This window comes from Kryptolebias marmoratus, linkage group LG3 (assembly GCF_001649575.2).
Source record: "Kryptolebias marmoratus isolate JLee-2015 linkage group LG3, ASM164957v2, whole genome shotgun sequence".
Lineage (NCBI taxonomy): Eukaryota > Metazoa > Chordata > Actinopteri > Cyprinodontiformes > Rivulidae > Kryptolebias > Kryptolebias marmoratus.
The window spans coordinates 22,226,544-22,252,393 of NC_051432.1; the positions used below are offsets into that span (position 1 = coordinate 22,226,544).

General features: G+C 40.3%; 3 protein-coding genes across 3 annotated transcripts; 1 reads left to right on the forward strand and 2 right to left on the reverse strand.

The window, feature by feature from the left end:
• Positions 1–411: 411 nt before the first annotated feature.
• Positions 412–10,893, reverse strand: LOC108241425 (transcription factor AP-4-like). The gene is made up of 7 exons (XM_017425561.3): positions 10,446–10,893; positions 7,578–7,743; positions 7,325–7,423; positions 4,996–5,166; positions 4,366–4,512; positions 4,086–4,256; positions 412–3,414 (listed from the first exon to the last, which is right to left on the reverse strand). The coding sequence occupies exons 1-7, from the start codon at positions 10,532–10,534 to the stop codon at positions 3,259–3,261; spliced, it is 999 nt and encodes a 332-aa protein (XP_017281050.1). The 5' UTR covers positions 10,535–10,893; the 3' UTR covers positions 412–3,258.
• A 1,756-nt stretch (positions 10,894–12,649) lies between these two features.
• On the reverse strand, positions 12,650–17,532 carry mvb12a (multivesicular body subunit 12A). The gene is made up of 10 exons (XM_017425597.3): positions 17,419–17,532; positions 15,962–16,051; positions 15,175–15,258; positions 14,978–15,077; positions 14,741–14,870; positions 14,484–14,627; positions 14,282–14,394; positions 13,667–13,725; positions 13,490–13,555; positions 12,650–13,402 (listed from the first exon to the last, which is right to left on the reverse strand). The coding sequence occupies exons 2-10, from the start codon at positions 16,049–16,051 to the stop codon at positions 13,316–13,318; spliced, it is 873 nt and encodes a 290-aa protein (XP_017281086.1). The 5' UTR covers positions 17,419–17,532; the 3' UTR covers positions 12,650–13,315.
• Positions 17,533–18,665: 1,133 nt separating this feature from the next.
• On the forward strand, positions 18,666–24,668 carry LOC108241426 (basement membrane-specific heparan sulfate proteoglycan core protein-like). The gene is made up of 8 exons (XM_017425563.3): positions 18,666–18,780; positions 19,608–19,754; positions 19,842–19,976; positions 20,795–20,967; positions 21,042–21,228; positions 21,304–21,483; positions 22,258–22,524; positions 22,608–24,668. The coding sequence occupies exons 1-8, from the start codon at positions 18,732–18,734 to the stop codon at positions 22,610–22,612; spliced, it is 1,143 nt and encodes a 380-aa protein (XP_017281052.1). The 5' UTR covers positions 18,666–18,731; the 3' UTR covers positions 22,613–24,668.
• The last annotated feature ends 1,182 nt before the right edge of the window (positions 24,669–25,850 follow it).

The following is a 25,850-nucleotide window of genomic DNA, read 5'->3' on the forward strand; positions in this document are numbered from 1 at the left end:
GCCGTTCTGCCTCTTCAGCAGTCATTCTGCATTTTTTACAGAAAATGCAGTTTCTCTAGTTTGACATGGAACCACATCGCTGACATGTTGACCAGAAAGATGTTTAACCTGATTTAATTGCAGCACAACTCCTTTTGCTGCCATCTTTTAACACCGTGGTGATGGAATCAGCTGTTTGTTCCCTTTAGTGTCCATCACTGTTAATCATTATTTATTATTACTGAAGCTGGATTAACTGTCATGTGTACGCAGATGTCACATCCGATGATCTCATTACTCCATTTACAAAAAGAAAGACCCAAAATGAGCCATCTGTTTTTGATTATTATTAATGTGAACTTGCAGCAGAGCTGCTCCCTGTCGCCACCTGGTGGGCAAAACGGGAATAAATTAAACCAAACAAGAAAAAAGTGTAATTAAAAAAGTACAAATTTTATTGTATTTTTTTTTTTTTTATCTTTTACAAAGGCCTGTTTACCCAAGTTCTTTTTATATAAACAAAATATAACAGCTTGTCATTGCCCTGGACTGATGAAAAAAAAAAAAAAAATCAAAGTCACAAAATACAAAAAAGCGTTTCGGGAAATAAAAACAAAGCGAAACAAGAAAATAAAGCAGGACAAGTAACAAACAAAGGCTTAAAGAGCTGAACACAACGGGCAGATATTAGAGAGTTTATAAAAACAAAAAGACCACAAAAAGAAAAAAAACTTTTCATAATTGATTTTAGGCAGTACAGAACAAGTGCTTCATATGTAAAAATCCACCGAAAGGACAGCTGAGCTGCCAACACAATGTACAGAAACATCTGGGGAGGGGGGTGAAGCGCTTCTCTGACTCCGGCCTGCACGACACCAAACCCTTTAACCAAGCTTCACAAATACAAACAAATTTTTAAAAAAAATCAATCCCCACAACCCATGTTTGGCCTGAAAATAACGACAGATGAGCGAATGAATAGTGTCCAAACATCCCACACGAGACAGCGTCACAGAATCCAATCGTGTCTTCATGAAAAAATAAAAACAAAAATCTTAAACAAAACGACACAACAAAAGCTTTCTTGAGACGAGAGAAAGCGGCGGATCTTAAAATGCATTCAGTTGGCAACAGAACTAACGGCATCAAAAGACGGACACGAATCCAAACGAAGGAATGTTTACAGCATCAAGTCGGCGAGTCGAATCGAGTCTGACAGGAGAGGAGGCTCGCAGCAGGGCCTTCCAGTCACAAATCCCAACAAATATAAGCAAAGTAACATGAGGTGCACAGACTCGGTGCGGGAGAAAGATCGTGGGTGGCACATCTGCAGCTCGCTTCGGAGCTTTTCAGTGGACTTTCTTCGTTTTTTTTATTATAATTTGCCATTTTTATGTTTAAAATACAAACATTGAGCGATCGTTTATTCTCCAACTAAAGCTGCCGATACGTTAAACTCTCCCTCTCTTTCCCAACATGAGTCGATGTGTCGCTGCGAACGCCTCAACTCTTCCTCCAAATATCACTTCAGGTAAGAAAACAAAAAAAATAAGATAAACGCAGGCACACGCATAAAAAAACAAAAAAAAGGTGACTTACTGAAGTTCAGTGAAGGGTTTTGGCCTCAGCTCACTGCTCACCAGCAGAGCACCACAAAAAAACAAAACAAAAAAAAAGCACCTTGCGAGAAGAGACTACATTCTTTGATAAAAGCATGTCAAGTTTCATACTACAGGTGTGATTTACACACCAATCGACGGTGCATAGAGAACTTCACCTTGTGTATAAACGACGCCAACAAAATTTACAGATGATGGAATTGCATAAATACAAACAATGCTAGTGCATAGTCACTGAAATCCACTAACCAAGACCAGATGATCCATTTTAGGCCTTCAAACAAAAGAAAACAAAAAAAAGGGGGGAGCAATGGAAACCTGAATGGGTTTCAGATTTTCACATCAGCAGAACGTTTTCAGATACAAGGAAGAGTTTGATTCAGTCAAAAAAAAAAAAAAAAAAAAAAAAGACTCCGGTCGTATTTAAACGCCAGCCGGTTTTAAGACAGCGGCCCTAAAAACCGAGACGTTCTCCGTTTTCGTTCAGAGCGAGCGGAACCGTCTGCAAAACGGGAAGAAATCTGGATTTTCAAACACTGAAGGTGGGCTTTTAGACGGGGCAGAGATGTTTCAGCATAACCTCGACTAAAACAACCGGATTATTGCTGCGTCACATCATGAGAGGAGCCCCGCCCTGAAATACGACCGACGACGTCACCGGGACACGAAATCGAACAATTCATTAAATCTGTTACTTTCATTAACTCCGAGTCAAACTCATTAACTGGAAATAGTCTGGATGTGATTGTTTGTTTAAATTTCCCTCCGTTTTTTTTAAATTTAATCCCATGACTTGGAACATTCCCAAAGATCGACTCTCCACGGAAAGTTTGTCCCTTTCCAGACTTTCCAGAAATTCCCGTTTTTCCCTGGAAAAACCTGACGAACCACCATGTCCTTAATCTCAGTTTAACCAAAGCCTTATTCTTCAGCATTCAGCAGCCCTGACGCAAAGGAAATATGAACGTAAACGTGAAAAAAAAAAAAAAAAGAATAAAACTGACGGGATTCAGCTCTTTTTTCGGGACTTTAGATTAGGAAAAAAAGTTTTCATATTCAAGTAAATTTGACAGAATTTCATTTGAATCTGTTGATTTTTCCCCCAAATTCTAAAATTTAGAAACGGTTTAAAAGTTTTAGTTTCACGGCCACCGGCGATAAAATGTGGGAACAAACAAACTGCCTCTGGGTGGCCGGGTCCAATCCGCCCGGTCGGATTGGACGGCGGGAATACCGTCAGCGTCCCGGTAACGGCGGGGAACGCTGGCGGTCGTTAAAAACTCGCTCCGGGCCGACAGACGCTGACAGCTTCTCACAACGGATGAGTTCGTTTTTCAAGTTGCGACAGACCAGCTCTGAAAACAAACAAATAAAAAAAAAACAAAAAAAAACGACTAATAATCCCACAGAGCCTCCTCTGCACGCTGACCTTCCTATCTTCTTCTCGTTTTTTTTTTAAATTCAGAAAATTTACAGTACAAGACTGACACAGAGCTTAACTACTGGATTTAGGAGTTTGGATAATGCCAAAGAAAGTTTCATTTATTTATTTTTTTATTTATTTTTCTTTTTTTTTTTAAGTAGTCAAGCTCCTGGAGGGAGTCTTACAGTGAGTGGGGTGATTTAAGTGTTTGTGTGCGTGCAAAAGTTCTGGTGCGGGTCAGTTCATGGAACAGTCCTCGCCCTCCGTGTCCGTGTCCGTCTCCGAGCAGGCGGTGTCCATGGCGACGTGGGCGGGGCTGACGATGACGGCTCGTCTCTGCTCATCCTCCGCGCTGGCTCGCCTCTCCTGAGCGCGCTCGATGTGCTGGATGGCCTGCGGGCGGGAAGCAAAGCGTGTATTTGAGCCACACAGCCAGATTAAAGTCCTCTTTGCATTTCTGGACTCTTTCAGGCTGAAATTGTTTCATTTTTGACGTTTAAACATCTGTTTCCTCAGTGGTGGGGCCTCATTATCTGCATACTTCAAAAACACAAAAGTTGTGCAGAAATGACAGACAAATAAGAACAAGTTTGATAAAACTGCTTGCACGGAGCACTATAAAAATTAAGATTTGAGTTATTTTCCACCGTTGTCTCCATGCTCTCCAGGACGAGCCGTCAACTCTGTTTTTTTCCTTCTTCATATCATCAGCAGGAAAATACAAAGAAAACAGACGATCCTGAGCGGTTCAACAAAACTGGACCTCCTCTGTTGATTCCTCGGTTGTTTCACAACCATCCTCGCCTTGAAGCATGTGACCTAAACCGCTGACACGTCGGCCTCGTTAGGAAGCATTCAACAATGTCAACGACCCGAACGACCCACGGTTCATGTGACCCTAACGGCTCTGTTATCGCGGCCGTTAAAGCGACGATTTACAAGATTTACAACCGGGACTCCCGACCCGCCATCGGTACTGATCAAGACAAGTCCGGTTGGCTCCTGCTGAAACTCTCAGGATCGTCACGCCTCCCCGCTTCGAACAAAGCCGAACGAGCTCGAACCTGCACGATGGTGTCCAGGTTCTGTCTGGAAGTGGACACGCCGCTGGTGTGGACGGACGGGCTCATGGTCACCACGGTGACGTGATGATTGGGGTGCTGGGTTAGTGTCGGAGCCGGGACGATGACCGTGGGGTGGTGGGTGGGTGCAGGGGGAGTGGGAGGAGCCAACACCTGAGGGACAGACGGGAGAAATGAGCACGCGGCGGTGCACGCGGCGGTGCACGCGGCGGTGCACGCTTCGCTCCGATGTTCGATGCTTTTATCTTTGTTGTGTCCTGACCTGAGAAGTGAGGGTCTGTTTCTCAGCAGCGTGGATCTGCTGTAGCCGTAGCAGCATTTGGTTCTGGATAAGTGCCTGCTCCTCCTCCACCTTCTGGGTTAACACCTTCAGGCGCTCCGGGTGCAGCTGGGTGTCCAAACAGCGCACCTAGAAGCAGAGGGGAGGCATCCGTTACGTCACTTTGACTCAACGAGGACACATCCTGAGTTTATGACCTGTTTCAAACCGTAAAACACTCCAGTGTTGGAAATTTCTGCCAGACTCAGTTTAGATGATTTGGAAACATCCCCCCCAGTGTTTACCTGCCTTTTGAACAGTTTGTTTAAGTTTCTGTTTGTCTTCAGCACCTGTTCAAGCTTCATCTCAACCTGCCGTTCAGGTAAATCCAGGATGTGAGCCGATCAGGAGCCGGCTGATGAGCTGATAAAGCTGTCAGCTTTATGGGACTTTACTGTTTACTATTCTGACTGCAGGATAACAGCCTTTTGTGTCCTCAAGATGTCACCCGTTTATATTTTGTGGACAAATTTAACAGTATGTGAAGCATTTTAATGATTTTTTTTAGAATTATAGTAATTGTGGGAATGTTTGGATGTATAAGTGAGTGAGGTGCTTTGTTAGAAACCACACCTGCTCTTCCAACTGCATGCGAGCCGAGCGCTCCTTGTCCAGCTGCTGCCGCAGCTCCAGCATCTCCCTCCTCAGCTCCTCCACCTTCTCCTCCTCCAGCGTGTCCGGAGAACCAATCCCCTCATCCTTTTCCTCCGCTCGCCTCCTTTTAGGCGACGAGCCGCTGAACTCCTGCAACGACAGGGGCGCCACAAACGTAAACGCACAAACAGGCCTCGGATCAAAACCTGACCATGCTGCGAAACATAACCGGCCCTCTTTTTTTTTTTAGAAACGGCGGGTTCTTCTCGCAGAAAAACAAGAACACTCCTTTAACGGAACCAAATACTTGCGTAGAGAGAAAATTAAAAGCCAGGTGAACTAATAACCTGCCGTAATTATCCAACACACGGCAGGGCTGACAACTTGATCCTGTGCGGTCTTTGTCACTGACTGGAAACTGTTAAAAGAACCAGTTTTACAGGTTTATAAAGAAATGATCACAGTCAATGTGACCTTAAGTTTTTGCCATTCAGACCAAACAAAACCGCAAGAAACAAGACCTAAACAGAAAAAAACTTAATAACACAGAACTATCTAAGGACATTTAAATGAGGTTTTAAAGAAATTTCAAGCAATGGGAGCCAAACGTTGGATTTTAAGGGCCTTTAGTGGCTGAAATTTCCTCGTATGAAATGTTATACCTCTTCAACAAGCCTGTACGTCATCAATTATAGGTGGTTTATTTGATATAAAACAAACATATTTCTGGTAAAGTCCTGTTATGTTGTGTAAGAAGAAGATTAATAACATCAAACAGAAGCGACTGGACCGATTAAACTGAACATTAAGATGTTGGACAGAATTATAAAATATATTTTTAAAAATATTTTGATTTGTTAGTTTCTTTGCTCGCATAAAACTTGCAGCACTTTATTTAAAGCATGCCTTTTATTTATTTATTTTTTGTTTAATGGCCACGATTGCCCTCAGTCCAGCTGAGCGCAGATGTGTTTGACATTTACTCAAACCTGGCTCTAACATCCATCCTGATAACATCCTAACAGCGCCAAATACAGCTGTGAACGACCTCAAACGTCTTCAGACACAGTTCGGACCCCTTTTATTCTCAAAGGTTTGGTCGTCTGAACGCAATCTGTCCTGAGCCCCTGCAGGACCTCCCACCCGTTGTTACCTGGATCCTCAGCGAATGTTGCACCAATTCATTCACGTTTCGGAGTAAAGATTTTACTGCAAAGTGTGAACGCTTTCAATCAGAGCTGTGCCCCAAACAAAGCGTGAGGTATGAACAGGGCCTCAGGGAGAACATCCTGCTGCAGAGCTCACCTCCAATTAGCAGGAAGAAGATGAGTTAAAATCTGTCCTGCTGGTTGATAAACCAACCCTAACTCATGTCTGTGGATCTGTGGGGATTAAAATGTGCCCCCCTCAGCTCTACATTCTGATATGTTGTAAACGTGTCAGTTTCGTGTCAGCATTATTTCGGCTCGTACTACAAAAAGGAAGTCAATAACCACAAACCTGCTACAATAAGAACAAGACAACAAAACAAATAAGAGTTCCTTCCAGGAATTATGGCTGAACGATCAAATCAACTTTTAACAAGGCGATACTTCTTGGACTGAAATGGTCTGATCCCTCATTTCCACAGCTGTTTGCAAGTTAAAAGGCCTAAAGAAAAGAAAACAGTTCTGCACTTGTTCTGCTGGAAGGACGGAGCTCTTATCACTGCAACAAAATTTGTTTTTTTCCAGAAAAACATCAAATCCTCCAGGTCAGAGTGATTTATGACTTGTACAGCAGCAACATATGCATGCTGACATGCTTCAAGAAGAAAGGTGATTAAACTAAAATCTGATGCTACTTATCCAACTAAACCTGTAAAACCACACTGACAATACAGGACACCAAACATACACCTAAAACGATATTTAATGGCGCGAACACTGAAGTTTTAGCAATTAAAACCTAATATTAACAAATACTGTTATTATAATTTACATCCATTTTCTGCTTCCATCTGAGAGTTTAATTAACTTATTTGGAAGCAAATATCTACAGATTTTAAAGCTAATCTATGGTCACAAACCAAAAGTTAACTTTTTCCTGAGAAGTGCTTAAAAAATACACAGTAATGAATGGTAAACAACTGATTTAACACAACATTACAAACAAAACAAGCATGAATTTGCCAATTTAATTTCTCTACCAAAACAAAACAACAAGTTTGGAAACCACCTGAAGAGCAAACATGAACCTCCAGCAAACTGCCTGAAGCCACCAGTAATGTTATTAAAATGTCGTTAAAAAGATTTCTGCCTTCATTTACCTGGATGAGGCGTTTCAGCTGGTTGTTCTGCGTGAGGAGCTGCGTTTTCTCCTGCTCCAAGGTGTAAATGTAATCGGCCGTCTGTTGAAGAATCGCTGCCTGGAAGGGGAGAAACCAGAAGCTAAAGTTTAGACACAGTTTTCCTCAAACATGTAACGACACAAACTCATGAAGCTGCTGCTGAAAACTTCCCACCAAAAAGCAGGCCTGACAGACGGGACTTTACGAGCTGTGGAGAAAAAAAAACAAGCACCTTGCTGAGTTTCTCTCCGTCTGTGTGCGGCAGGAGTGTTTTCAGGGACTGAAATCCCGCGTTGATGCTCTGCATACGGCGGCGCTCGTTGCTGTTGGCGATTTCACGCCGGATCCGTCTCTCCTGGTCCTGGGCCGTCTCTGGGCTGAGGGGGATGTTGGCCAGGCTGAGGAAAAAACAAACAAGAGGCGGTCAGATGATCGCCGATTGGCCCCGAGATCACAAACTTCATTCCTCCTCTGCATCTCACCCTGAACCTCCAGTCTCACCTCTGCAAAGTCAGTCAGGTGGTTTTTTTTTTTGCAGGATTACTCAAAAGATTTAAGTGGACAGGAAATGATTTGTCATAATCAAGAATAGATGCGCTTTGAGTATAAAAACTTTGCAAACATCCACAAAATTCAGCTACAAGCAATAAAGTTTAGAATGAAGCCAATTTAAACTGCAACCCTGTGTAAAAAGACAACTTTCTAAGCTACAAAAGGCTCCAAATGTGACAACGAGGCTTCCAGTCGTGTCCCCGACGCTTCTGTTCATGCCGACCTCTTTACATTCCTGAAGTCTCGCTCCATGGAGGTCCAGGAGTTTGGCTGAACTCAACGACCCCGTCAGCATCTCCACCTCACAACGTCACGCTGGTAAAACCTTCAGTCATATTTACTCAGAGGAGGGGGGAAAATATGTCAACTATTAACACTGCGGATGGCCACAACAAACCCGAAGGACCAGATTTAGAAAGAATTAAAAAGGTCACGAGGTCAGATGGAAAATTAACCTTTAAGGACTTCCTGTTTACAGAAGGTGGCTGGTAACTATCCTTTAGTCCTAAAATCTAAAAGTTAAACGGCCACAGTTCTTTTTAATAATCTACGGGATGAAGTGACGTTACATCGCTAAAATTAAAAGTGGAAAGTAGGAATTAAAAATAATCATTACAATAATAAAAATACTGCTTTTTGCAGTGCTCCTAATGTGGCACAGCTGGAGGAGCACATGAACATTTAGAGTTTAAATTTGCTCTACAGAATAAAAACATTCATGTTTCCAAACCGTAACTGGTATGAGTGACATTAAATACAAAATTATTAACTTTCAACTAAAAACAATGCATTTTAAATATTGCTTCTTTGGCTCCAGAGCAGCTGGGGGATCCCTGCATCTCATGAATAAATTATTTACCAACCTTTAAATAAATCAGAGCTTATTTTTCCCTCACAGATATTACGGTGGACACTGATGCAATGCATTTTCCAATTAGGGTCTTGTAGATATATAAAAAAATACTATGTGACCCGGTGCAATTTAATGCAAGCGGCATGAAAAATAAGATAAAAGGGTTATTAGTCCTTGAAGGAATGCACAAAGCTTCCCTCCCTTAGACCAAGATCATCTTATGTTGAGATAATTAATGGAGTGCAGCCATTTTATTCAACGTTATGGGAAGCTTCATTAGAAATCGTTTAACAGTCTATAAGATATTTTGCTAACAGACAAAGAGGGTTGACTCCAACGGATAATGCAAAAGATCTCTTGCAATAAGTAGCACTTGGAGTAGACGCTGAGAATAACGCTCAGTTAAAAAGGCACAACAGATTTTAGCACAATATCTGTAAAGTTGACTGAATTACAGCCATTTTGGGGTTTTCTGAGGTCAGGTGGCTGACACACAGACACACAGATATTAACTGTTTTGGCTATCAAATATTGAGAAAAAAAGCAAAGTGGTACATTTCTATAAAAAGACAAGTAATAAGCCATTTATGAAACATTGTTCAACTCTCATGGGCTAAGTATTTTTGTCTGTAATTGTTTGTTGCAACAAATTAGAGTTTCTTTATTTTAATCAGAAACTATATGGAGATCCCCCCCCAGTCTAAAACATCTGATTAGGTGCAGCTATTTAAAACAGGAGAGAAGAAACCAGATGTTTAATGTTGCTGCCAGAGGTGAAAATGATTCCCATTGCGGTCGCTAGGGGGCGCGCCACCGGACCGGACGGCAGCAGCAGCAGGCCCCCCCTGGCACCGAGGAGAACAATGCTTTCCACCATTAGCACCAAAGCTAGCGCCATGTAATTGGGTCGTTGCTTGCAAACAAACACGCGTGTTCATCCACCAACACGTACTGGGCCACGCTTCAAAAAGAAAATAAATAAAACAGGTCGACACGCTGGCGAGCGCGAGCTCGAATTGCCCAAGTCCCAGCCGACGCAGACGCAAAACAAGTGCGCAGTCGAGCTAAACTATGCTAAGCTAAGATATGCTAAGCTAAGCTAATTTTAGCATAATGACACAGCGACGTCTGCTGCGCGGAGCAACAATTAAACGCGCAAAGCACCAGAGCCGAAACCCAGTTTAACCAACCGGGATTTTACAGAGGGGGGCAAAATAAATAATCAACTAGTGTTTCTGGGGCAAAAGCATATGAAGTGATATTAATAAATAATGCAAAATATAGTGATTCCAAACGTGTTCCGTGTGGCGACGATTATGCTCGCTACCACGTGGTTGGTATCCATCTAGACCGTATCGATTCCACCTCGCTAATTTACATATTTCTAAAAGCCAAGCGGCGTGCACTCTTAACCCAGAATAAAATAAAAATACAATGAAACAAAACAAGCATAAGTATTGTTGCAGGTCGTGCGTCGTAGCTGCCGACTCTACAGCTAGAGCGCACAACTTAGCGGCTGATTTTGTACAACCAGGCTACAGCTGCCAACACGGTAGCGGAGCTAACAGCTAGCATGTTACCTGAAGTCAGACCGTGCCACACACACACACGCACGCACACACGCAGACCCGAGCCGCGTGAAAACCTTACTTTTGCGAGCGGCGTCGTGATAAATGCCCAGCCCGCGTTACGCACCTGCAGAGCCCTCCTATGACGTCCTTCTCCGTCTTCTTGAACTGCTGTAAGGACGAGATCTTCTCTGTCGGCATCATGAAATAATCCATGCTTTCAAAGCCGCCTCCTGCTGCTGCTGCTCCGTGGCGCTCCTCTTGTTTTCTCCTCTCCTCTCCTGCTCCTGTTCGGACCTAACGAGGGTTGGGATCTCCGGCTGCGTCCCTCGGCGGCGCGAAACGCCAAAAAAATAAGCGTTCAAGTTCAGCCTCGAGGAGAATAAAAGTGAATCCGAGCTGTGTTGCTTTCCACAGCTGATGGGGTTCCCTGCAGTGTGTGTGTGTGTGTGGCTTCCTACCTCCGCCTACTACGGGTGTGTGTGTGTGTGTGCAGCTGATCTGTGCGAGGCGGGAAACAGCTGGTTGGAATCAAAGCTCGTTTTCCGGAAAACCGAACAAACAGAGCTCTGTGTTTTTTTTTCTTTCTTTCCTGCAGTTCTTGCAGCAGCGTGACTGCAGCGCTTCGGTTCTACGAGAATCCAGACGAGCCTCCGGTCGGAACCACCGGAGTCCGTCAGCAGGGCGAAGAAAACAGAAAAAAAAACCCAAAAAAAACAGGAGCTGGAGGAACAAAGGAGAGCAGAAAAAAGAGCTGATCCTTGGCCGCCAGTCAGACGTAGTTAGTCCATCTGCAGCCTGTTTGACCACTTTTTGTTATAAATCTATTATTTTATGGAAGCCCCGTTTTCGCCACTGGGAACAAAACTAAATCCTCTTAAGTCATAGTTCCTAGGTACTATTTCAAAACTATGACGGCATCTCACAAATATGAAATACAAACTAACTTAAAAATGTCTTAGAATCTAAAATAAATATGACTTAATATCTCTTATGACTTAACAGCTCTTAAATACGAGATACTAACTCAACATTATGACTTAGTATCACATAAATGACTTAGTATTTCAGAATTATGACTTAGCATCTCTTATGACTTATCCCATAAATATGAGTTCTTTCAAAATTATGAGAGTATTTCAGTTTAATACTCAGCATCTCATAAATATGACTTAGTATTTCATGACATAGTATCTCATAAATAGGTGATACTAAATTAAAAATGTCTTGGAATCTTAAATAATTACGACTTTATATCTACTATGATTTAGCAACTCTTAAATACGAGATACTAACTCAACATTATGACTTAGTATCTCATAAATGTGTGATACTAACTCGTTATTATGACTTAGTAACTAAATACAAGGTAACTAAAAATTATGACTTAGTATTTCAAAAATTATGACAGTATTTCAGATATATGACATAGTATCTCTTATGATTTAGCATCTCATAAATATGAGATATTTCAGATTTATGACAGTATTTCAGTTTAAGACTAAGTATTTCTTCAATCTCAAATACAAGATACGATTTCTAAATTAGGACTTAGTATTTCAAAAGTTATTACCAAACATCTTACAACTATAATTTAGTATCTCAGAAATATGACTTAGTATCTCTTATGATTTAGCATGTCAGAAATATGAGATGCTAACTCATAATTATGATCTAAGATCTCATAAACACGAAATATCTAAAATTGAGTTGTCTCCACATGATGACTTAGCATCTTAAAAATATGATGTAGCATCTCATAATCCTGAATTAGTAGCTCATAATGATCAGATAGCATAAACTATAGTTTTGAGATATGAATTCATGAGATTCTAAATCATAATTCTGAAATATTATCTCATAAATCTGACTTAAAAGGCTCTTTTTTCCAACATATTGGCAGAAATGGACAAAGCTTGGTAACTTCAATAATGTTTTAAAGAAATTAATGATTTGAAAAGAAAAACCTTATATTATTTTTTAATATATCACACCTGTGACAAATTATAAACATCTTAAGTAAAATATGACATTTACACCTGGTGGTAACTCCAGTTTAGTCCAGCAGGTGGCAGCATTCCCCCAGAAAGCTTTCAGTCGCCTGGTTGGTTTTATTTACATCCAGAATAAACAAAAGGGGGAAGTTATTGTGGATATATTAACTGAATATTAGCTGGTTAAACTCGCACATTTGGATGTAATTTAAAATTAATTTTATTCTTCCATCTGAAGTTAGGTCACTGCGTTATCGTTTGTCTTTGAAAGCCCAGTTAGTAGAACCTGCAAAAATGCTTTTTTAATTTACAAAACAATAATAAAAATAAAGCAAAATACTTTTTTTTTTCCTTTATTGTGGCTTTTATTTCACTATGCAGTACAAGTTTGAGTGAATAAAAACAGTTCAACAATGATAAATATTTGGTCCTTTCTCAGCTTTACATAAAAACAATCCCTCATTAATCTAAAACATCCTGAAGTAAAGCAAATATAACTTCCCTCCACTCACCTTAAATATGACATTAAGTACAAAGATGGATCAAACTTCACCTTACTGACCCTTGAAGTATCTGCACCATGTGGTGATACAGATAAATTAGTGTAACTATGGAGGCGTAAGTGTCAAATTTTACAACTTAGCCTGAAAAACTCTTATTTCTTTAAGAGAATAGACAGAACAATATGCATAGAAGCAAACAAACAGAGAAGTAAAAACAAAGAAAAAAAGATTCTCTTGTGGCAAAGTGCTTTTTCATTTTTAGCATACAACATTCTAGCTTAAAAGCAAAGACGTCGGGTTTATAACGCAGAGTTTCTTTGGGAAATAGGAGCTTTGGTAACAGGCGTAGCACGAGAAACAAAACAACTTTTAAGTTTGGTTTCAGCTTCGTAGTCTGAATCTAAACGTAGGGACATTTATTCTTTCATCCACAGCCTTTCACCTCAGAAACCTCCTCTGTGGAGAAGAGAAAAAAGCCGAGATGTGGTTCTGTCCTCGGGTCACTGGGCCGGAGCAGAACTTTCTGTAGAGATGGAAGGTCTGGTCCGTTTTGCAGCAGATTCCTCCACAGTAAACGTGTAATTGTACTGAAAAAAATAAAGAGAATCAAATCTCGGTTTCTGCACGCATTATAAAGTAATATGGGTCAACGTGAGGATCGGGTTTAAAATTACCTCGTTTTCAATGTCTTCGTGAGACTTTATACGGATGTTGTTCAACTGAGAGTTCAGCTGCAGAGACTAAACAGAAACAGCGCATTTAGAGAGAGGCAGAGGAAAAAAAAGGGGATAAATTAAAAGAAAACTGAAGCAGTAGCTGTCTATTACTTGTGTAAAATAAAATAACCTTACCGTCTGATTTGCCTGGAAATCAAAATCTGGGTGCAGGCTGAAGGGGACTCCATCTAAAGCTGCAGAAAGACAAGAAGAAGTCAAGAACTGGGTGTTTGTGTCACATTAAACATTTTACATGTTATTTAGTGCAAAGCTTAGGCATTCTTTTATAGTGTCCTCACCAAGTAAAAAAAAAAAAAAAGTTTATTTAGCGCTTATCTTGAACTCAGCTGAAGTAACAAATATGTTCGTTACTTGTACTCGTATTGTTTTATTTTGTTGTATTTATCCGCTACACCTTTAAAGGCCGGTCTGTGAAAATACTGTCTGATAACGAACCGGTCTGTGGAGCTAAAAAGGTTGGAGACCACTGGTCTAAATGATGTACTGTAGTTAATAGAAAAGTACGGCTAAAGAGTCATTTAGCATCAGAGACTTTAATCTCTGATGATAACCGTTTTCATGTGGGAAGTTCAGCTCTTTAAGTGCAAACCAAGACTATAAAATACAGTTAAAACTTTACAACTCAAAGTCTAAATAATCAGTTCTGTAACAAACATGAACACAAGTAAATGCTGCTACATCCTGTCTCAGTGTCTGGCGTCTTGAAAGATGATTACTTTTAGCTCGCACCTGTAATTCCAAACAGGCTGCTGTCAGCAGAGTTGTCCAGGTTGTCTTTTGACTTCAGGCTGCACCGTCTGTGACTCAGCCTGCTTGGAGGCAGGGCGGGAGGAGGAGGGTTGCTGCCGGGGGGGAGAAAAGAAGGAAGACGTTAAAGCAACGTCTCTCTGGACGCCGGTTTCTTGTAATAAGGGAAGTCTGTGAGTAAGACCTGGGTCTGAGGGGAAGAGGAGGGGCAGCCGGCTGATCCAAGGAGAGGCTGCGCACGTCCAGGCTGTACTTGCGAGGTTTGGGTTGGGGTACGGGGCTGGAGAAGTGTCCCTTTCTGCACCACAGAACGTAGCCGTGGATGTCCCTGTGGAGAACGCAAAATGATCGACAAATTAGAAACAGCAGAATGACTCATGAAGACATCTGAAACTGCTACGTTAGAAACAATAATCGAGTGTAAACGTGAATGCCACTAACCCCACATATGTGTAATGCTGCAGCATCATTTTGCTTTTGGCCGTCAGCTTGATGTCCAACACGGCTGTGTCCACATTGTTTACCGGAGAGAGGCGAACACACACCCGTTTTTTCTTCGAAACCGTGGCCTCTACACACACACACACAAGTACAGAAAGTGTCCATCAGTCAAACTGCAAAACAAATCAGTAAAAAAATAATAAAAATAAAAAAATCTGTGAGTGTGTCTGCGCGCACTGGGTTCAAGGTGCTCTGCTATACAAAAGTAACCATGAGGAAGAGCGTCTTTGTCCGAAATGATCTGAACGTCAGACACCACCTTGCCTTCTGTCAAGTCCTAAAGAGAAGAAAAAAACTTGTTCGTATAGTCGTAGAGACCAGAATCACACCCAAATACAGCTGTAACGCAAAGGTTGTCAAACACTGCGTGTCACCTTGCTGTAGCACAGGTAATACCCCGATTTAATGGCAAAGCTGCGCGTGAAGTTTGCCGTTGCACCGTCCTCCGTGATGCTGATCTGCAGAGAGACGACGGAGACAAAGGCAACATGTTGGACGGATCAACTGTGTTCAGAGTGTTTGAATTCAGAAAAGCTGAAGAAAATTATTCCTGTAAAAATATCTGCAAAACGAATATTATCTTTTGGGATAAAAGCAAGTCTTGTGGCACCACAAACACTCCGGTTTCTATTTGTGATGCAGTTTATTGAAATTTTACAGCTTGTTAGTTGTGTTCATGATGATCGGTGGTTTTGCTAAAATCTATTCACTTCTTTGCCATAATAGAGCGTTTTAGACACTTTTCTTTGTACTTATCTGGGCAGAAACGACAAACTAACTATACCTGAAGCTCCAAAACACCAGTTGTTGCTTTTGAATAATAAAAAATAAAAAAAAACATCCTGTCTTCAGGTTTATTAAATTTGATGTCTGCAGGGTTAAATGTTGTGTTCAAGTCATTACTGTAGACTTTTACTGACAACACATTCATTTTTCCCCCTAAAGATCTTCATTAATTTAAAGTCAGTCTCTGTTTCTAAAGGTTGGGTTTCAATTTCAACAAAAACAGCATTTTTAACACTTTAAACTTCACTTGATAAAACCTTTACGATGTTTATTGCATCTTGGTGTCATCTTTGACTCGCTCCATGCTGTTTCTCACTGCTTGAGTTGAAACTATAGAGCAGATTAAAGCTTTAAAATGCACATTAGTGTTCCTACCAGGGTGAAATTTTTAGGACAGGTGCCGGTGTTGGAGGTCCAGGCCACTGCTGTCACGGGCCGGACTGTCGTGTGCTCCATCAACGACATCTGAGGAAGAGACAGAAAATAAGAAACCAATAGAATAAAACCAAAAAGAAAAGTAACTAACAGTTACGGCGACCCTTTAGCTGCAACTATTCCCACATCAGTTACAGAAAACCAAATGTAATGCTGAATCAATGCCTTTTTTTTTTTAAATAAATCAAAGTATGATATTTCTTGTGTCATTATAGGTTTCCTGCTTCTATCTACTTGTATAAGCCAGGTAAACATCTGCAATTAAGTTATAATGCTTTAACTGGGCTTTTATTCTTACAGGTTGAAAACATCTCAAGAATCAAAATATAATTTTTAACTATCGGATGAGGTTTTATGTTGACTGTGGTTCTGTAGAACAGTGTGCTTTCGTGCCTGCCGGCGCTGTGAGAACCGACTCGTTTTGTCCGTACGACACGTAGGAACGCACTGAGGTTTATAATGACTCGAGGATTCCTAGACTCCATTGTTCAAGACAATCAGATCTTATTCGGGAGGAATAATCACGCTGTCGTTACATAATGGAGGACAGAGTGACACCGTTTACAGCAAGAACTCATCTCTGACATCAGCAGGGTGTGTTTTCTTTACCAAAAAAATTAATAAATCTCTTTTAACTCTTATGAGCTCCTTTCAGAAATGGTATTTGCTCATTCTTCCTTGTGCTTTAATTTTAAATGATCCCATTTCTAAAGATAGTCTTTTAGAAAACACAAGACTAAAGGTTTAAAAGGTGTCTTATAAAATGATAGTTTGATGGATTAACTGGTTCCCTTTTAAATCTAGAAGTTAGCTGAAGATATAACATTAACCAGCTTACTTATTGTGGTTCCCAGTGAAACACTGCTCATCAATATGTGAACTATTTACTAACAGTAATGGAAAATAAATGACTCCAGTCGATAGTTTAACTCAGTTTTATGTTATTTTATTGCTGAGATTTTGGGTCACAGTAAGAAAAAATGCTTTTATCACAGCTTGTCTCTTTATTTTAACAAATCAAACGGGTTCCCCACCTCTGCCAGAATCTGCCTCTCTTTAACTTTATAATAAAAAGAGCAAACATGTCGAAAATTACAGTAATAATTAGCTTCGATGAGGAACATTACAAATGACACTTGGTGATTTTTTTTTAATATCAACTTTTTCACACTTCTTAGTACCTTACAAAACCTTCACAAGCCTCATTAAAAATTATATGTTATTCTATTTCTGACTGTGTAATAAAAGACGGTTATTGAACAACAGAAGCCGAGCTAAGTTTACTTTACCTTTCTACCCCACCATTGACCAAAACTCGCTGTTTCGTGATAAAAAAAGCTAAAATGCTAACTTGTTTAGCACTATTAAGTATATAAATAAGAAAAACACACACTTACTCTGTATCTGTATTAACTTTTTGGGTTCCAAATCGGTCGTTATTCGAAGGGTAATAAACTTCTCAGCTGCTAGCCAAAATATCCTGTTCGTAATTCTCTGAAACAGGAAGTAATTAATCCATTCCGACTACAGTTCCCATCGTCCCCTTCGGCACTACGTCATGCTTAAAACTTCTGATATGAACACACGATGGCGGCAGTGCTATGAAAATAACAACAAACAAACTGATTTTGTTTTTCTTTGTGAGCTAAATTGGCCTTAATATCCGGATTAATATTTTTGATATTTTTCTGTGTTCACGTTAAATCCCCAAACAAAAACAAATAAACACAATTGTTGCTCATTTGGTGCATGTTGTGTCGTTTCAGACATGAACTGAGTTTGACTTTGATTCTCTTTAGTATTTCAGTTTTTAATTATAGAATTTGTATTATTACGTCATCAGCTTTATCAATATGTACTAAGATCACCTAAAATTTACCACAACTTTTTGGGTTCGTGTCCTCCAGTGTTGAGCCAAGGCACTACATCTTGTTGATTTCTGCACAAGGTGAAACTTGTTTTCCCAGTCAAATCATACACATTTGAATGTTTTGTCCACATCTTTTTTTGTCTTCCTGCCTGCCTGCTTGCTGTTGTATATACTTTAAATTTGCTGTGGTTCTTTAATAATAAAAGTAACAAAACATGTGACATGTGGAATAGAGATCAGGTGTTCATTTGTTTGATTCATTCATCAGATCAACAAATTCATAAGCCTAATCCTGTTAGAGATTTTTATTTATTAAAATGTTTTTACTTTTACACATTCACTTGTATACATATTTTATAGTAAGACCATAAATGCAATACAGCACATAATTTTGAACACATTATGACGTTTTTAATCCTAATTTTTAGTAATTTTAAAAGAAGGAGATTGTTGCTTAAATTTATTTCCTTAAAGATAACAAAACCAATCATTAAACTGTTCTATTAAAAGGGTATTCGAAAATATATTTTGGACGTTTCTCCAGCAAATAACCATATATTAAAACATATATAGACTTTAGTTAAACCCTTTTTTTGTTACAACACAATTTATTTGTCATAAATGCAGTTGAAAGTAACAAAGGCCAGTCAGGCAAGACAAAGGAGATGAATTATTAGCTCAAAAAGACCCCAAAAATGTTACTTCCCTTTATACGTGACTGCCACATGCAGACAATATTTGAGTTTAGGTTCAGGACAGTTGAAGGGTCAAAGGTTGAAACTGATAAGAAACAGAAAAAGGCAGAAGGAGACGGCGCTCAGCAGAGACCGACTGTTCATCATGGATTTATCTCCTGGGGCTCTGATCCTGTGCTTCCTGTTGTGTTCAGGTAATGACTCTGATTTAATTTAAACAACAAATTTCTTTGTGCTGCTTATTTTAACACAGACTCCATAGATGCATCTCTTTTAGATTGAGGTACTACAATTTGAAACAAAACTGTACCAAATGTACCAAAGTCAACTTAAAACTGTTTAAAGATAATTTCCAGAACGACAACAAACGAAAAATTAAAAATGAATGCTGATAGGAATTGTTTTTGTCATATTTGTTACAAAATAAGTCAGATTTATAAATGAATGAAAATGACTGGCTGTCGGTATTGTCATTATGCACTTATTCACACTGTTTGCATTCAACATTAAAAGGTTTGGACTCCAAGCTTCTGCTTTTCTTGTTTTGTGGGTCATAAATTAAATATTTGGGAATACTGTACTAAATTACCCTTACTCTGCACTGTAACCAGGTTCTACCCACGAATTATCTCTAAAATAATTTAAAAAACATGGACTTTGTTTATTTAAAAGCAGTTTATTTTAATTATTTTTTATCATCTATGTGTTTTTGATATAAATCTGTGTAACCTGTAAGTTAAGAATATTTTAATTTAGGCGATCAAATAAGGTTAATGTGCTATCTTTGCTCCTTTTTATGGTAAGAAATAGATTTCCTCTACTTATGTTTTGCCTATTTTCTCATTTATTTCTCATTTATTCTTTGACATGTAGCACATCTGTCCAGTCTGTGTGTTTTCTCCAGTTGTTTGCTTTGGGGCGATGTTTGTTTACCCTGCATTTCATCCGGATCTTTGTGAAGGTTCACAGAGTTGATCTGCGCTTGTGCGCGTCTTTGCATGCGTTGTGTGTGTGTGTGCAGTGGCTGCTGAGCCTCCGGTTGTCTCCGTGGAGCCTCGGTTCGCTGCTGTGCGCCAAGGAGAGTCTGTCAGCTTCAGGTGCCAAGCGAGGAGCAACGTGCAACCAGTCCGGCTGGAATGGAAGAAAGCCAATAATCAACCGTTCCTGGGTCAGGAGTAATGACACAACTGCACTGTTTATATATAACATAAACAATGTCTGTGTGCACCCGTTGAAGTGTCTTGTTTCCTTCCAGACAATGTAAAGATTGGTCCTGATGGGTCTATGCTGACGGTTGCCAACGTTCGACCTGGAAACCAGGGTCAATACCGCTGTGTGGCCATCAGCTCTGCTGGGCGCAGCTTTGCCAATGCCGCGCTCAATGTCAGGCGTGAGCTATACCCTCACTTTTCCGATTTTCCCCAGCTGAACATGAGCAATAACAAAACTCTAAACTGTAGGCCCCGTAAAAATATATCTCGAGGGCGTCATTTTAATAAAAAGACAAACATTTTTTGCAATGTACACCACCACTGTCGTTGATCTTTGTTTCAGGAGAAGATAATCATGCAAGTTGTCGATCACGAATTGTTTTCTGCATCTTTTTTGGTTTTATTTGTTGATACATGAGACTGATGATTTCCAGACCCGCTGTAATTAGCATAACAAGTTTAAAACAGCAAATGAATACTGTTACCATTAGACTGGTGGGCCTAATGAACAAACCAGTAGCTAAAGAACTAAATATTTGCCCCTGAAGTTGGTAAAGAACCTAAAACACATCACACAGGACGTGATACTTATCATCTACCACATGTTACAGATGTTTGGTAACCTGCTGAAATTCCATCTGTTTGCGTTCAGAAGCACATTAATTTTTATCTTTTTGAAAGAAAGGGCGATAGTTTTTCTGGTCTTGAAGTCTAGTCAGACATTCTGTGATGCTTCGGTTGAGATTAAATAATGCAGATTAAAATAGCTAAGTTAACATCAGGTTCTATTTAAACTAGACTGCCTCTGATGCACTCCACATGGACTTGCATCAGTCAAATTCAGCTCAAATATGATGGTTTATTTTTATCAGAATAGATACAAAAAGTCAGTTTGCATCAATATTTTACCTCATGCTCACATAGTCTCATTGTAACACGAGTCATTGTGTAAAATAGTGAGGGTTGGTGGGTTTATACATCTCCATTTTGTTCCCAGATGTTCCTAAAATACAGCTGACGCCAGCAGGGCCCCTGCAGGTCAGACTGGGTGACCCTGTGTCAGTGGAGTGCAAGGCCACAGGCAGGCCACGCCCCACAGTTGCCTGGCAACGCCAGGGCTCCACCATACAGCTGGTTACCGAGGAGAGAAATGATGTTAACGTTCTGAAGGTGAAACTCCTGGAAAAGTTGAATCAGTTCTGACTTTTGCAGACAAGTCGGACATAAACCTTTGTTTTCCTCAGTGGCCTGCGATACGGCCCGAGGACTCAGGGGTGTACGTTTGCCAGGCTGGGAACAATGTCGGGGCGTCAGAAGCCAGAATTGAGATCACTGTGGAGGGGCCGCCTGGAGCACCAGTGGCTTCAGTGAACATTGCAGAAATGACAGTGATTGAAGGACAAACAGTAACGATGGAGTGTCAGGCATCTGGTGAGACGTCTACATGCTTGTGCAATAAGTGTTGTTGAGTTCTGCTTTCACTTCTTCAATTTGTTTTCTTCCCAGGCTCCCCTCCTCCTGAGATAAGCTGGTCCAAGCTGCGAGCACCACTGCCATGGAGGCACACAGTGGCTGGTGGAGTTCTGACCCTGACCTCCGTGGGCCGCCAAGACTCAGGACAGTACATCTGCAATGCAACCAACATCAACGGCTACAGTGAGGCCTACACGCAGATGGAGGTGGAGAGTGAGTGGACACAAATACTGAACAGCTACAATTGATTAACCTCTGGAGGCAACCCCATTCAAGATGGCGCCACAGACTAACTAAGTCTGACTAAGATTCAACCATTTTACAGAAGCTGAGCTCAAACTGGGTGTGGTAATAGCTGAGACTCATCCACGACACATACTTTGATCGCTAACTGTTGGTGTCTACTCTGCTGTTAGCAAAATATCTCACAAGACACTGCTTAAGTTTTGGATTTAACCCAGTTCAAGATGGCTGCCACGGCCAGCTGACATTAGGAAACACAAAAGTGGCTATAACTAAGCTAAGTATCTAAAATTCACTTAAAACTTTGGCATTAACTGTTAGCGTCAACACTGTCTGTTAGCATAATGTCCCTTAAATCACTGGACAGATTTTTTGTGAACGTTTGGTGTCAACCCTATTCAAGATGGCTGCCACAGCAAAATGACACTATTAACTTTTACAGATACTGAGCTAAATTTAAATTTTGATATACTACTTGCAAGATCTCACAATATCACACTGAATAGCACACAAGGTCATTTACGATTTGACCAAAATGGCAATAACTCTTGTCAGCATAAGGTGATTTCGTTCAAATCTCTGACGTGAAAGGTGGCGGGTGATATGCATTCCTTTATGAAATACTAAGCCTTTAATCCTTGACTTCATTTAGGCACACAGGTGCGCCTCCACTTCCCACGACCTGGCACAAATATGAAGCAGAAACGCTTCTCCCGTTAAGACGTGCTGTTTTTGTCCCCGCAGCCCCTCCGTATGCCACCTGCCTGCCTGACCAGGTGAAGCTCAAGCCCGGCGACGCTCTGGTCGTGCAGTGCCTCGCCCACGGCTCCCATCCCATCACCTTCACCTGGGCTCGGGTGGGCAGGGCCGGCTTACCTGCCGCAGCAGTGGCCACCGCAGACGGAAGGCTGACGATAGCCCGTGTGAAGCAGAACGACAGTGGAACGTACAAATGTGTCGCCACCAACCACATCGGCTCGAGTGAAGCTCAGGCAAAAGTCATGATTAAAGGTAAACGGGTGATTTAAAGAAATCAATGATCTGCTTTGTGTTTCTTTTACTCTCTAACTGATTTTGTCTTCTTATTTTTACAGCTTAAAACAAGATGATCATGCTGTTTCACACTGGTAAAGATAATCTACAGGGCCTAATTATATTTAATAAACAAATATATTCTGATAGACAAATATGAACCTTGCCATGTTGACAGTCATTAGACATTTAGCCGTATTCTGTGCTTTCATGTGATTTGGTAAATTTCTACAGCGACGCAGTGACTAACACTGAACGGTATGTTCGAGGAAGGGAGGGTTTTCCTTCAAGTGTGCAAACCAAACAGCACTTTTCCACTCATTTTTTTTTTTACAAAGTTAAATAAAATGGCCACAAGGTGAATAAGAATATAATCTAATGTAAAAGCGTTTATGATTAAAACCATTAAGTCATAAAAAAGTTGAACTTGGAAGTTGCTTTTTGAAATATATTTGAGAAAGAGATTATGAGATCAAATACGTAGGTTTAAATAATTAAAACAATAACAAAAAAATATGTGAAAATACATCCTTCACAGCAGCTTATTTGTTTATAGATTCAAAAAGGTGGAAAAACAAAGTTAAGATTTAAACAAATAAAGAAACATGCTGTTATCAAATATTCTGGAAGTGGGATGAAAGTGTTGAACCATGTAAAATAATGTTACAGCTTTAGACCGTTGGTTATTGTTTCTATTAATTTTTATTGCCTGTATTTAACCAGATATAAACCCATTGAGAGGAAGATCTTTTTAACTTGGGTGAAAAAAAAGTAACATAGGATGAAACATACTATTATTTTATCGGCATTTAGGTTGTCAGATTTAAAACTAAATGTTGTTTAGTTGCCCTGACATTTGTAGAAATTTGAAGACCTCCATTATTGAAAGCAAACCTGCTTTAAAGAACCTTCTACAAAACAGCAACAACAGAAAAAAAACCCATAATACTAATACCAGAAACATCTGAACTGAACCCCCTCTCATATGCAGTGATAATGGACAGGTTGACAGATAGGTTTAGGCGAGAGACCCCATGGACTCATATCATGTCGTTGCGATCTGCAGTGAGAGTAGGAAGCAGGTGGAAGAGAGTCTGGAGAAGTAGAGGCATGGAAGCTGGATGAGATAATACTCTACCTGTGGTCGGCCATCCAAAACAACAGACAGGCAAAAGAAGAGTGAAGAAAAGAGAGCAGGAAAGCTGCAAGAGCGAAACAGAAGGTTTACAAGACGGTAGTGGGGCCTGCTGTGATGTGTGGTTTGGAGATGGTGGCACTAATAAAAAGACAGGAGGCAAAGATGATGAAGGTGTGAAGGCTTTCATTGGTAGGAACCAAAATGAACCAGAAATGAATATATCAGAGGGGCAGCTCTGGCTGAGCGGTTTGGAGACAAACGGAGACGAGGCTAAGGTGGTTTGGACACGAGCAGAGTATGGAAGGTGGAAACTCTGGCCTAAGGATGTTGAATGTGGAGCATAGAGAAGGTCGTAGTGGATGATATTCAGAGGGTTGGAGTGACAGAAACAGATGATCCACTGTGGTGACCCCTTACAGGAGCAGCCGAAAAAGGAACAATATCAAAAACACTTCAAGAAAAGTATTGACAACATACAGAACCACCATTACCATTACTAAAACTAAAACTTGGATGCATGTTTCTTAACAACATTAGAAAATGTACCCAGCAGTGTTTTTGAATAATCCTCTCACCTTCAGCCTTCTGATTGGTTTCATTTCCTTGTATTAAGTACTTTCACCAGTCAAAACGTCAAACTGAGCTCATATATCACATCTTTTGAATTTATTTTTTTCCTATTTGTACATGTTTTATTATGTTTAACCTTGCTGATTTCACTGTATATTCAGTTTTAATCATAGTGCACATTTATATAGAGTATTCCAACAATGTCTGGGCATGTCTCGGTGTCTAAAAATGGCATTTTCTTCCATTTCTTCGCCTTTCAGTGTTTCATTTTGTCGTCAAACTGCCTATTATTGTTCTAAAACCTGTAATTCTCACTTTTTTTAACCACATGGTGGCAGTGTGTAGCTTGAAGACACACATGCAGGCCAAAGAAGCAATTGGAGCTGTCACACTGCAAATAAATGAAGGGACAGATGCACTGCGTGGACAAGGTATTAATTTTCAGCTGTCTACCGATAATCCTAACATTTACAAACAGCAGGACACGTCCGCTGATCCTTGCAGCTTTCTGTGTAAATGTTGACCATAACCGCCTACTGAGCAAAGTTTTGTTTGATCAAACTAATGTGTTGCAACATGCATGCTCCAGTGACTCAGCTAGTAACGTATCTGGAGCTACTATCAGGCTGTAGGTCAACATTTAGCCTTTGGTGATCACAGCAGAAAGAAGATCAGTGAGCTGCCGTTTGCAATAGCTGCTGCCAGAACCAACTCATGTCTGCTATTAGTTAACCTTTTTACTCCCTTTGGGAAAACCTCCATGGAGTGACGGGACTTTTCCCATTTCCACTATCTCCAACTTTACAAGCACTTCAAAAGTGAAAGGAAACATCTGCCCTGTGTCACCTCAGTCTACCCCCTCAGTTCACAGACAGGATTAGGGAAGAAGCGATGAAGCAAAGGAGGAAAATCCACTTTAATGTTTAATTATAGAATAATGACACATCAGAGAGGCAACTCTAAATCGGATCCACCCTTTATTTGTGCGTGTATACTTTGTATGCCTATTCATGTTCTCCGATGGGGCCTCATGTAAACAAGAAGGTGACTTTCTGGAAAAGAGAAGTGCGCAGCCTGTCACAATTTCAGAAACATTACATTAGCTCATAGAACTATAACATTAAACAGCACGGCTACATTTGCACAGAATAACTTCCTGTTTTTAGTGTTAAGAAGTGATGCTGCATTACAACCCCAGTTCCGAAAAAGTTTGGACATCATATAAGATGTAAATAAAAATGGAATGCCATAATTTGCAAGTCCCATAAACCCTCTTTTTATTTACACTGGAACATGGTAAACATTTCAAATGATGAACCTAAGAAATTGTACAATTTCTTTGGCTTTTTTTTTTTTGGCTGAGGCACATCTCAAAAAAGTTGAGACAGAGGCAACAAAAGGCTATAAAAGGAAGTGGTACAAATAAGAAACAGCCGGAGGAGCATTTTACTACTAACTAGAGAAGTTGCATTTCCTGCGAAAATGCAGTGTGAATGCTTTTTTTGCTGAATGATTTTGCTGAAAGCGGCTGAAGATATGCTGAACAGCTGAAGTTTAATGAAGATGCAAAAAGTGGAACAGAAGCTGATTTGTAGAA